Source organism: Pristis pectinata, chromosome 17 (assembly GCF_009764475.1).
Source record: "Pristis pectinata isolate sPriPec2 chromosome 17, sPriPec2.1.pri, whole genome shotgun sequence".
Taxonomy (NCBI): domain Eukaryota; kingdom Metazoa; phylum Chordata; class Chondrichthyes; order Rhinopristiformes; family Pristidae; genus Pristis; species Pristis pectinata.
The window spans coordinates 39080756-39092995 of NC_067421.1; the positions used below are offsets into that span (position 1 = coordinate 39080756).

Sequence of the window (12240 nt, forward strand, 5' to 3'; positions counted from 1 at the left end):
ATTCAATTGAGCTTAATTTCTCCAGCTGCCACAATGATATTTAGGTTCTGGATCATTAGTTCAGGTATCTCAATTACCAGTCCATTTAATTTAACTTCAATCCTATCATGTCCCTCCTTCACAACAGCTGCTATAAGGCACTTAACGTAAGCAGTAGCAAGTCCGTGGAAATCTAAAAACAGGAGTCAATGGAGGAATTTGATTTAAGCTCCACTTCATGAATCCAACAATGGTGGGAAAGTATAAGCAATGGAGAATTAAGTTCACTTGATTTCAGGTGTTACTCCTGGTAAATAAATATGTTAAGGACAGAACTGTTAGAGTCCCCACACACACTGACCGTCACTGGGGGGCCGGTCCCCACACACACTGACCGTCACTGGGGAGCCGGTCCCCACACACACTGACCGTCACTGGGGGACCGGTCCCCACACACACTGACCGTCACTGGGGGACCGGTCCCCACACACACTGACCGTCACTGGGGGACCGGTCCCCACACACACCAACTCTCACTGGGGGACCGGTCCCCACACACACCAACTCTCACTGGGGGGCCGGTCCCCACACACACCAACTCTCACTGGGGGGCCGGTCCCCACACACACCAACTCTCACTGAGGGACCGGTCCCCACACACACTGACCGTCACTGGGAGACCAGTCCCCACACACACCAACTCTCACTGGTGATCAAGTCCCCACACACACTGACCCTCTCTGGGGGACAGGTCCCACACACACACAGCTACCCTCACTGGGAGACAGGTCCCACACAAACCAACACTCTCTGGGGTATGGGTCTCACACACACACACCGACCCTCACTGGGGGGCAGTTCCCACACACGGTGGGATAGGTTGTATTCACCATGGTCCATCTGACCCATTTTGCAGTGAGAATCTGAATTTGTTTTAAGGAAATATTAAAGGGACACAACACAAGGGCATACTCACAGAGAACTGCACTGGCACATTAGGGCTGATGGCCTCAGTTTGTACTGTAGCATTCTGTGCTTCTGTATGTGCACAGCTGCCAAATATGGCATGCAACATTTTCCCCATAACTCACTGCTTCACAAGAATATCAGACAAACCCCAAGCAACAGATGAAATATCACTTTATTCAATACATATATTATATGTATAATAATTATATAATGCCACATTATCAGACCAGCCTATTCCATGAAATGGGTTTACAGACAAGTCATCATTAACTGGCACTTACACAGCCTGACGATGAGGCGATGCGATGCGATGCGATACACATACAGCACACAGCCAGGCAACAATGGGAATCAAACTACCTTGATTCTCTTCTCTCTAGTCATCCCTGATGAGCACACCAAAAACTCTGGCCTATGAAATGGAAATCATTTCGGGTGGAAGGAAAAAAGTTATATTTAACCTTGCCCAAAAAACATTCTCATCAACAGGTGTTGAATTTAAATTGGTAAAACATTCCACAGGCTTCTGTGTTTACAGATCAATAATTGCCCACAATTTTGCAAAACAAACTGCTAATGTAATTCCCTTCCTCATTAGTAGGTAACAATGTTCTCCCATCACTGATACAATCAGATATCCCCCTCTGCTGGCTGATTTAGCAGTAGTTTTCTGCGTTCATGATAGGCCACAAGCCCACCCCCAGTCAACACCACAACCTCTTCCATCGCCACGACCATCATCGCACAGAGTGGACTCTTAAGGATGGCATCCAAAATATTTATGTCATTGAATTACATAAAAATATTGAAAGATACGTTACTTCTGTGCATTTAGTGTTAGCTCATTTTGTTTTGCCCTGATCACATGAATGAAACAAGGTCAAACTTTAAGTGTTGGTTAAGGCAATAGTGAATGCCAACCACAATTCTGATTTAAAACAATGTGTTTCAGGCATGTTCTGTTCTCCAGTGTGGGCTTTTCACGAGTGCTGCGGAGTTTGTAGTGTGCCAGCTAGTTCAGGGATGATTCTTAACCTCAGCAACTCGTGACTGTTGCGTCTAAACCTGAGCGCTTGGTGATGTTCAACTTATTCACCTCTTCGGCAGACGTTGGATGGATGCCCACGGTGGATGCCAGCTGAGAATAAGTGGCATTGCATCTGCAAGGAAACACACAAGATTAAATCCTGAATGAAACACACACTTATCAGTGTCAATCCCTGCCCATGTCTCCCCTCTACAGGGATAAAACCACACAGAAAAACACAGCCCTTTCTGGTCTACACAATGACATGCCCCATCTCACCCTCTAAACACATTTCTTCCTTCTCCCTTTTGAACTTAATTGGCACATTCTTTTTATTATTCCAAAATAAACTTTATTCATAATAAAAGACAAACTATCTACAATAATAAAACAGTGCAAACCTTAACATTCGTGCACAGATTAATCATTAGTGTTACTTTTTATAAAAACCACAGCACCGATGCCACTCGTGTGGCTCCCTGGGGTGATACCCCAATCCCATATTTACAGTATTTAAGGGGCTTCCTCGTCTGACCCCGTCCCTCCCTGTCCTGTGACAGAAGAACCCTGAACTGTGGTCCTTCCCCACCTTCTTATCTAAGTCTGGGCTATTTACCTCAATTCACACAGTTGCAAATTCCACGTCCTCAGCAGATTCCCTGTTAGACCAGTGAACATTTTATATCTGTGGCACCCAATTTTTTGATTCCTTACAAGTGGTGCATCTTCTGCACACTACCACATTGATTCCCTTTATGTGCATATTACATACAGGATGCCAGGTACAATGGCCACAATGAGAACAACAAGAAGTGATTCTTGCATCAAGCAAATTATAGCAACATTTTGATCCAGTTTAAATAAAGCAACCAAAGTCTAGAACAGATAGCTTTTAGTATGCTCTCTATCCTAACAATGAAACAGCAAATGAACCTTACAGAGAGCACATATAATTTATCAAAGATTCAGAAGTGACAGAGGAGTATGGCCCCTTAGGACTTATTAATTTGACGAGCATAATGCAAGATGGTCCCAGCACAAAACACAGGGCACTCTGCACTCGGAGGAAGATGAAAATAGGGAGTATGGTGCAATAGTGGTTAATTTACTGGATTAACATCCAAAGGCTTGGACCATTGATCCACGGACCCATGTTCAGATACCATTACTGTAACTGGGAAATTAAATTCAAATAAGTGAATAAAGCCTGTATTGCTACGATACTGACCCCAGCAAAACTACATAGTCATACAGCACAAAAACAGGCCCTTCAGTCCAACTTGTCCATGCCAACCAAGATGCCCATTTAAGCTGGTCCCATTTGCCTGCATTTGGCCCATATCCCTCCAAATCTTTCCTATCCATGTACCTGTCCAAATGTCTGTTATTGTACCTGCCTCAACCATTTCCTCTGGCAGCTCGTTCCATAGACAGATTGATATAAAAACCCAACTAGCTTAATAATGCCCTTCAGAGGAGGAAACATACTCTCCTTAGCTTATGACCTACATACAGCTTCAGAATCACTAACTGTCACGCCCCAATTACCAGAAATGCCCACATTATTAGAGAAAAAGACAATCTGAAAATCCTGCATGCATCAGATGCAGACAAAACGTGGTCCAGAGGGGTTTTTTGGGGAATAAAAAAATAGCATGCCCATCCAGGAGTTAAGATTTTACTGGTTGTACTGCCATCAAACGCTAACATTAATGCACACTTACTTCCCTGCCTTGGCTCCATTCTCTAAGCAGCCTGTAACTTCACTTATACAGACTCCTGCATTTGGTGCAAGTTCTACTTAGTTTCAGTGCCCCAATCTATTCACTTCAAGCTCTTCCCCCTCACTGCACCACGCTCGCCCTGTACACCCCTCATTGCACAGTCCAGCTTCCACCATTTGCCTTTAATACAGGAATCGGTTCCTTCACATTATTCCTATTTCTTCATTAAAGGCAAATTAGTTAACCATTCTTTTTTTAAACCTGCAAACCACCTCTCTGGGTATGATAGCCCGGTGGTCCGATCGGTGGCATGTATCCAGAGGATTGGATTTTTGATTTGGAAAAGTTGAGCTTGAATCCCAACAAGCGATTAAAAATGCTGGAATGCAAAACTACTGGATTATCATAAAAATCCATCTGGTTCACAGGTGCCCTCACAAAAGGAAATCTGCTGTCCAATCTTTGCAGTTCAAGGTCTACAATCCTCTGAAGTGGTCTCGCTGGCCAGGCCCAACAATAAGTTCAGGACGTAAACAAAATTAATCCTTTTGCCCTGACATTTTTTCCCCTTTTCCTGCTTCGTGTCCACCACTGTTTTATTCTCGGTTCCATGAGAAGGGAGTATTTTTAAATTGCAACATATATGGAATGCCGTAACATGAAAAATCATAGGAAAAAGTTGCTCTGTCACTGCAACTTTAGATTACTCACTTGTTCTTTCTGTTTGAATCAGGACTAGGAACTTTTATGCCTGCAATCTCTTTTTCGCTTTCTCTTTCATTTGTACAGTCTGGCCTGACATTACACAAACTTCACAACATTAGCAACAGATTACTCAGACAGAGGAGCATAACTACCTCATAACGGCCACAATATTCACCTTAACAGAGAAATTCCCTTTGTTCTACTCTGCTTCCGTCCGCCTTAGTGTTCTGGTTAGTGCAACGCTATATAGCGCCAGTGACCGGGGTTCAATTCCGGCCGCTGTCTGTAAGGAGTTTGTACGTTCTCCCCGTGTCTGCGTGGCTTTCCTCTGGGTGCTCTGGTTTCCTCCCACATTCCAAAGACGTACGGGTTAGGAAGTTGTGGGCATGCTCTGTTGGCGCCGAACTTGCGGGCTGCCCCCAGAACAAAAAGATGCATTTCACTGTGTGTTTTGATGTACATGTGACTAATAAAGACACCTTCTCTGCTACCAAGACTAACTTGTTTCTCTCTTTCTCAGTTCTGACGAAAGGGTCCCAGACCTGAAACGTTAACTGTTCCTCCCTCCACAGATGTTGCCTGCCCTGCTGAGTTTTTCTAGCATTTTCAGTTTTTATTTCAGATTTCTGGCATCTGCAGTTTTATCTTGATTCTAACTTGCATTGTGTTTGACCAGTCCTAAATACTCATTGATCCCCGGAGTTGTAACAACACAATAAAATCACAATCTATTGGAATCTGAATCAAGAAATTAAAATAGTTAAGCATTAAGTTGCATTATTCAATAAGTGCCATTAGTTATTGAAAATCCAAGTCTATTAAAAGAGATTTGTGTGTGATTACTGGCATGTAGAATTTCGTTTTGAGATATAGCTACTTTTAACATAAAACAAGAAAAAAATGTTCTCAATTTACTTGAGTCCCAGCGCAAATCCTTGAATGACCTCTCCAGCATTTAGTCCAATGAAATGAAGCCCAAGAATGCGTTGGTCATCTTCACGCAAGCAGACCATCTTGATGTAGCACTGTGTGGCATCCCGTTCAGCTACCATAAATTCCAGTGGCTTGTAATATGCATGATAAATCTAATCAGAGGAAAAGATCAAAATTATAGGAGTTACTGTGAAACTATGCTTCTGTGTCTACATGCACACTATATACATGTTTAAATTTAAATTTTTAAAATTTTATTTACAGTGTGGTAACAGGCCCTTCCGGCCCAATGAGTCCGTGCCACCCATTTTAAACCCATATTAACCTACCCGTACGTCTTTGGGTATATAAAGATTTAGTGTACGAGTCTGTGTGTATCATGTTATAAAGGTAAATACACATGTATAAATATGTATGTACTCAAAAGCATGGATAACAATCTCCAGTGGCACTTTGCATAAAAATTCAAGGTCAAGTTTGTTACTCAGGAAACGAAGCATTAAGAGTGTGGGGATAATTGGATCATGCTATATCAGCAATAGTTCAGTTGCTATTTTAAAATCATTTTAATATTTCCATTATGGATCATTATGCCTCTGATTGCAACAAAATCTGCCCATGTAAACCTGTCACATTGTGGTTACGGACTCCTGCCAGTGGCACTGCTTCAGGGCCTCCACTCGTGGAATAGTGACAAGTTTACATGGACAGTTTTCAACAGGGACTCGGCCCAACACATCACCGGCACATCCCTCCCCACCATCAGTAGTATCTACATGAGAAAGCAACATCTCTCATCAAAGATCCCCACCATCCGGGCCACGCCATCTTCTCGCAGCTACCATCGAGCAGGAGGTACAGAAGCCTGAAGTCCCACACCACCAGGTTCAAAGACAGCTGCTTCCCTTCAACCATTCAGTTCTTGAACCAACCAGCACAACCCTAATCACTATCTCAGTATAGCAACACTATGACCACTTTGCACTACAATGGACTTTGTATTCTTTGTTCTAATTGTGTTCTTTCTTGTACAATTTTGTTTAATTTATGTTTAATCCATGTTTTTCTTGTGAATGTTGTGCCTCTGAGGCTACGTGCCTGTGATACTGCTGCAAGATTTCATTGCACCTGTGCATACATATACTTCTGCATATGACAATAAAGTCGACTTTGACCTTGATCACTAATGTGTGTAAATATTTCTAATGAAATTGCTGCCAGAAAATCTTCTCCGACAATTTTTTAAACACATTACCAATCTCACACTGTAAAGCACACAATGGCAAAGTGGAGTGTTGGATATGTAATTCACTTACCTCACTAAAGGTGCGTATTCCACACTTATTTTTAAATTTCCAATAAAAAAAATTCCTATGTCCATCAATAGAATGGCAATGAGTTTGCGTATACTGTAATTACACCCTCCCACTGGAGGAAATTAAATTCTGTCCACTACTCTGTGCAAAATCGTGGCATGGCTTCACAGTTCCAGTAATCTGGGTTCACTTCTGACCTCAATACCATCTGTGTGGAGTTTCCAAATTTTCCCCGTGACTGTATGGATTTCTTCCGGGTGCTCCGGTTTCCTCCCACATCCCAAAGACGTGCTGGTTGTTCAGTTAACTGGCTCCTGTATGTTGCTCCTAGTGTGAGTGGGTGGTAGAGGAATCAGGGAGAGGTTAATGGGCACGTGTGGGACATAGGGAAATAAGTGGGGGAATGGGATGGCATAGCCTCAATGGGCCAAATGGCCTCCCTCTGCACTAAGGAAATATGGAATATAAAATATAAATGACTGGTCTTTTAGCTGCCATCACTGTGGAGGGATTTGGCACCACTGTTTGTGATGGTGGTGTGGAAGGAGGTTGCAGAACCCAGGATTAGATTGGTCTGAGCGTTGGCGTCTGTGGGAGATGGAAAAGGCCAAGCCTTGCGACGTGAACATGTGAAGCAGGAGTTGGACATTTGGCCCCTCAGGACTGCTCCACCATTCAATAAGTTCACCGCTGATCTGTTTGTGACCTCAGCTCCAAACTCCTGTCTACCAGTGGTAGCCTTTTACTCTTTGCTTATCCGGAACCTATATAACCGTGCCTCAAAAATATTCAAAGACTGCTTCCAACATCCTTTGAGGACGAGTTCCATAGATTCACGACTCTCTGAGAGAAAACATTTTACTTCATCTTGGTCTTAAATAGAAAAAAGATATTTTTAAACCAAGATCCCTAGTTTTAGATTCTCAACCACCCTATCAAGACCCCTCAACATCAGATGTCCCAGACTCGAGGAATCCCACATATAACAGTGATTTGATGTATTCCAAGGCTGCATCTCTGCAGACAATGAACTTGTTGTTCTAAGATTATTTCTGTACGTCTCTGCACTGCCTCTCAACTGTGAGGAAATGTAAACAACTGCTATCAATAGAACAAAGGCCGTAATTATAGCTTTAAAATTAAAAAAAAACTAGCCTGAACTGACAAATAGAAATGAGAAGCAGTTCATGTATGTCCTGTGTGCCTGACAACTGCTAATCATTAGGCTGTTTTGCAATCCCTAATTTGCAACAGGTAACTGAATGAGATAATTAGAGGCAGTTTTGCTTCAAATTTTATTTCATTTATTTTCAAAAAATTGACAATTAAAATAAGGGAAACATCCGGTTTGTCTGGGTTTAATAAAACTCCTGATGCTTATAAGATCATAAAGCAACATAAAACAATAAAGGCGAGTATTTAGGTTTATATGCAGCAGATAATAATGAAAGAAAAAACAATAAAACATTGTTTAGAAAAAAAGTTAACCGAAAAAGATTAACCCGAAAATTTTGAAGTTTGTCCTCAAGTTTTTTTCAAAACTGCCCAAGTGATCCCAGCATATTTTAGAAAATTAAGTACACCACATCTGGGCTGTGCATGCTTAGTCTTTCAGCTTATTCAAGGGTAAGATCAAGAGATTTTTGGATATGAGCCAGAGGATAGGGTGATCAGGTGAGAATGGATGAGACACGGGATCTTACTGATGGCAGAGCAAGCCCTAGGGCAATATGGCTCACTCCTGTACACATATGTTCTTACAGCCCAGTTGAAGCTCACATCCTCACAGGTCTTTGTAGGCTTCCTTACAACCAAAAAGCTGTTGTAGATAATGGGATCAAATTCATAGTCCCATATTCAAGTTCAGAGGCACATTTAAGTCTTCTGCTACATCATCCTGGTGTCAGCTATGACCCATTGGATAGCACTCTGAGCAGAGTCAGTCTGCGGGTTAAGTCCCATTCCAGAGACTTGAGCCCAATCCAGCTGACGTTCCACTTCAGCACTGAGGGAGTGGAGCACTGTTAGAGGTGGTATCTCCTGGATGAGATGCTAAAGGTCTGCTCTCTCTCATGATCCAAAAGATTTCACAGCACAACAATTCAAACACAGCAAAATTCTCCATAGTACACTTAGTTGGGCCGTAGAGCTGTATAACTCTATACTGGAGAATATTTATTGCCCACTCAATGTCACTATCACAGTGACCTGGTCATTATAAGCTGCTGTTTGTGGAAACTGGCTGTGAGCTACATAGAACAATACAGCACAGGAACAGGCCCTTCAGCCCACAATGTTGTGGCAAACTAATTAAACTAGTAATTAAATGCCTAACTAAACTAATCCCTTCCGCCTACAGAATGTCCATATCCCTCCATTCTCTGCACATTCATGTGCCTATTTAGGAAACGCTACATAGTAAACACTATGTTTACTACATTGTAATATTGCTCCCGGAAAGGACCAGAACTTGGGTAAAGCACTTCCTTCGTTTAAACCTCTGGAACCCACTTTTATCTGGGCCAGCTCAAAGCCTCCTCTGATGATATTTACAAATGCCCAACACCTAGCTGGCACAGGTCCACGGTACTAACTTGCCCACAGTTCCTCAACAGGCCTCAGCCTCATTCAGGGAAGCCACAAAAATGTCCAACACAAGGAACAGAAACATTGCAGCAGAGACGCTCCTTTTAGACCGAGGCTTTGTCCCGCATTTAATCAGTCACAATCGTCATCTGCAAAAACTCAACATTTCCACCCAGTGCACAAATGAAAGAATGCTATTTCCTGGCACTTATTAGTCAGTGAAAAAAAAATCAAAATTCTTCCATTCACCGTGGAAGAAAAAGAAAACAGCAATTGGAAATCCTTTATAGCTCATTCATTTTGCACAACTAAGAGTCACAGAGCAATACAACATGAATACAGGCCCTTCGGCCCAACCAGTCCATGCTGACCACAGTGCCCATCCATCTAGTCCCAATTTCCTGCGTTTGGCCCATATCCCTCCAAGCCCTGCCCCTCCATGTACCTATCCAAGTGTTTCTTAAATTATACTATTGTACCTGCCTCAACCGCTTCCTCTGGCAGCTCGTTCCATATACTCACCACCCTCTGCATGAAAAAAGTTGTCCCTCAAGTCCCTTTTAAATCCTTCCCCTCTCACCCTAAACCTATGCCCCCTAGTTTTGGACTCCCCTACCCTGGGGAAAAGACTGCTGCCATCCACCCTATCTATACCCCTCATGATTTTATAAATCTCTATAAGGTCACCCCTCATTCTCCTATGCTCCATGGAATAAAGTCCTAGCCTGGCCAACCTCTCCCTATAACGCAGGCAAGTCCTGGCAACATCCTCATAAATCTTTTCTGCACTCTTTCCAGTTTAACCACGTCTCTCCTATAACAGGGTGACCAAAACCATACACAGTGCTTCAAGTGTGGCCTCTCCAACAACTTATACAACTGTAACATTAAGTCCCAACTCCTACACTCAATGCCCTACACTCCTATACTCAATACAAGTTGTAAACAGGTTCTCCCCAGCTTCCAAACACCCGACTTTAAGTTCAAATTGTCATTCAACAGCAGAGGCACCACATCCAACCAATCCAGTCTCCTCCCAAGATCCACGCACGTTCAGCTCCAGCAGAGACCACTGGTTTCGAATGCTCCATAATCTCGTCATACTGAGGCTAACTACTTCCCCACTATGATTAGGGACCACTGAATAAACTCACCAACAACAAAGCAACTCTGCATTATCAATGCAGTTATGCTATTGGTTATCATAAATCACCTACTGGCCCTCCCCCCTTCCCAGGTTACGACAGGGTTCTGTTCCTGAGAACTGTTCGTAACCCGAACAGCTCGCAAGTTGGAAGTGTAGCTCCCCAGCAATATATTTAAATAGAAACATAGGCCAACCAAGGGCAACGTGTTGTTAAACCGGAGTGTTTAACTCAACCATTCAGATATTGCCACAAACCAAGTTCACACATGGCAAAATCCATCCTGCCAGTCACCCAAATGTTTGTTCATAACCTTGAGAGGACCTGGATTTTGCTAAAAAAAATTCAATAAGTTGAATTAGGCACACAAATAATTGAGCAAGATGTGGGCAGGCATGGTAGTATAGCAGTTAGCGTAATGCTTTACAGTGCCAGCAACCCGGGTTCAATTCCAGCTGCTGTCTGTAAGGAGTTTGTACGTTCTCCCCGTGTCGGCGTGGGTTTCCTCCGGGTGCTCCGGTTTCCTCCCACATTCCAAAGACGTACGGGTTAGGAAGTTGTGGGCATGCTATGTTGGCGCTGGAAGCATGGCAACATTTGTGGGCTACCCCCAGAACACTCACATGTGCATTTCGATGTACATGTGACTAATAAAGATATCTTATCTTATCTTAATTTGATCAGTAAAATCTGTTCACTTGAGTTATACATAAATGGCTGCACCTACCCATTTTTGCCTGACCCATCAGTCATTCCCATTTAGGCTCCCTTAAATGCAGCACGTTAGATTCAATTAGAAAGAGGCCATCATTACCAAATGTGCCTACACTGGACTATAGTGTCCAAGATTTCTGCCCCTCTCCAGTACTTTACTGCACGCTGAGACCAACAACTTAATGAGCCAATGAAGAGCTTACAGTGTTTCTGCTCATGTGTCACCATGTTGCAGGGAACACTCCCACTAACTTACACACATCAGTTGCAGATATCAGAGGTCTCATTTTCTAGCACACCACAGCCTCAGGAACAAACCTTTCCAAGTCCAGGCACATGAAACTCAAATGGGATGAAACAATAACAAATAATCTGCTGGAGGAACTCAGCAGATCGAGCAGCATCTGTGGGGGTGGAAGGAAATTGTTGACGTTTCGGATCGAAACCCTGCAGCCCTGATTTTTGACCCAAAATGTCGACAATTTCCTACTCTCCCCCTCAACCCACTGAGTTCCTCCAGCAGATTATTTGTTGCTCCAGATTCCAGCATCTGCCGTCTCTTGTGTCTCCTGAGACGAAATGATGAGTGATAAATACCAACACAAGTTATTTGGGTTTGTAGAGAGAACTGCAAGGACCCACAAGCTGAGCTGGGTCCAGACTTCTCCTTGATTGCTTTTGCCATAATGGCAAGGTTATGAATCATCCAAGAAAAATATGACTGAGAACAAAGCAAGCGTCTGCATTTGTTACCTCTATACTGTCCTCCCCATAGCGACGTACAGCCTCCTCCTCAGACAGCCCTACACATCCATACTCCAGTGGTGTAAAAACTGTTGTAGCAACCTAAATACATTAAAAACAACATTTAGCTGGAAATGAGCAGCATTACTGGATAAAAACTTAGTCCCAGGTCATTTTGTGAATTACACTTCCAACCCTTTTATCCCAAACTCTCTGGTTTGTTTCCTCAAATGACTAAAACTTCAAAGGAGAACAGTGGGGATTCTGCCAACTTCCTGACCAGGATCACCAGAACAGTTCATCTAATCTTTGATCTCCTTGCTATTTATGGGAACTTACTGGGCACAAATGGGCTGCCACATTTCTTACATTGCAACCCATGATTATATTTTTAAAAG

The 12240-nt window shown here is 43.0% G+C and overlaps 1 protein-coding gene across 1 annotated transcript in view; it reads right to left on the bottom strand.

Moving 5' to 3' along the window:
- Positions 1 to 1103: 1103 nt before the first annotated feature.
- The window catches only part of txnrd2.2 (thioredoxin reductase 2, tandem duplicate 2), an 80263-nt gene continuing 69126 nt past the window's right edge, over positions 1104 to 12240 (bottom strand). Inside the window, exons 14-16 of the mRNA XM_052031898.1 lie at positions 11852 to 11944; positions 5320 to 5489; positions 1104 to 2108 (exon numbers count right to left, since the gene is read on the bottom strand). Of these exons, the coding sequence (XP_051887858.1) occupies positions 1985 to 2108; positions 5320 to 5489; positions 11852 to 11944 (387 nt within the window). The 3' untranslated portion in view covers positions 1104 to 1984. The remainder of the gene's footprint in view (positions 2109 to 5319; positions 5490 to 11851; positions 11945 to 12240) is intronic.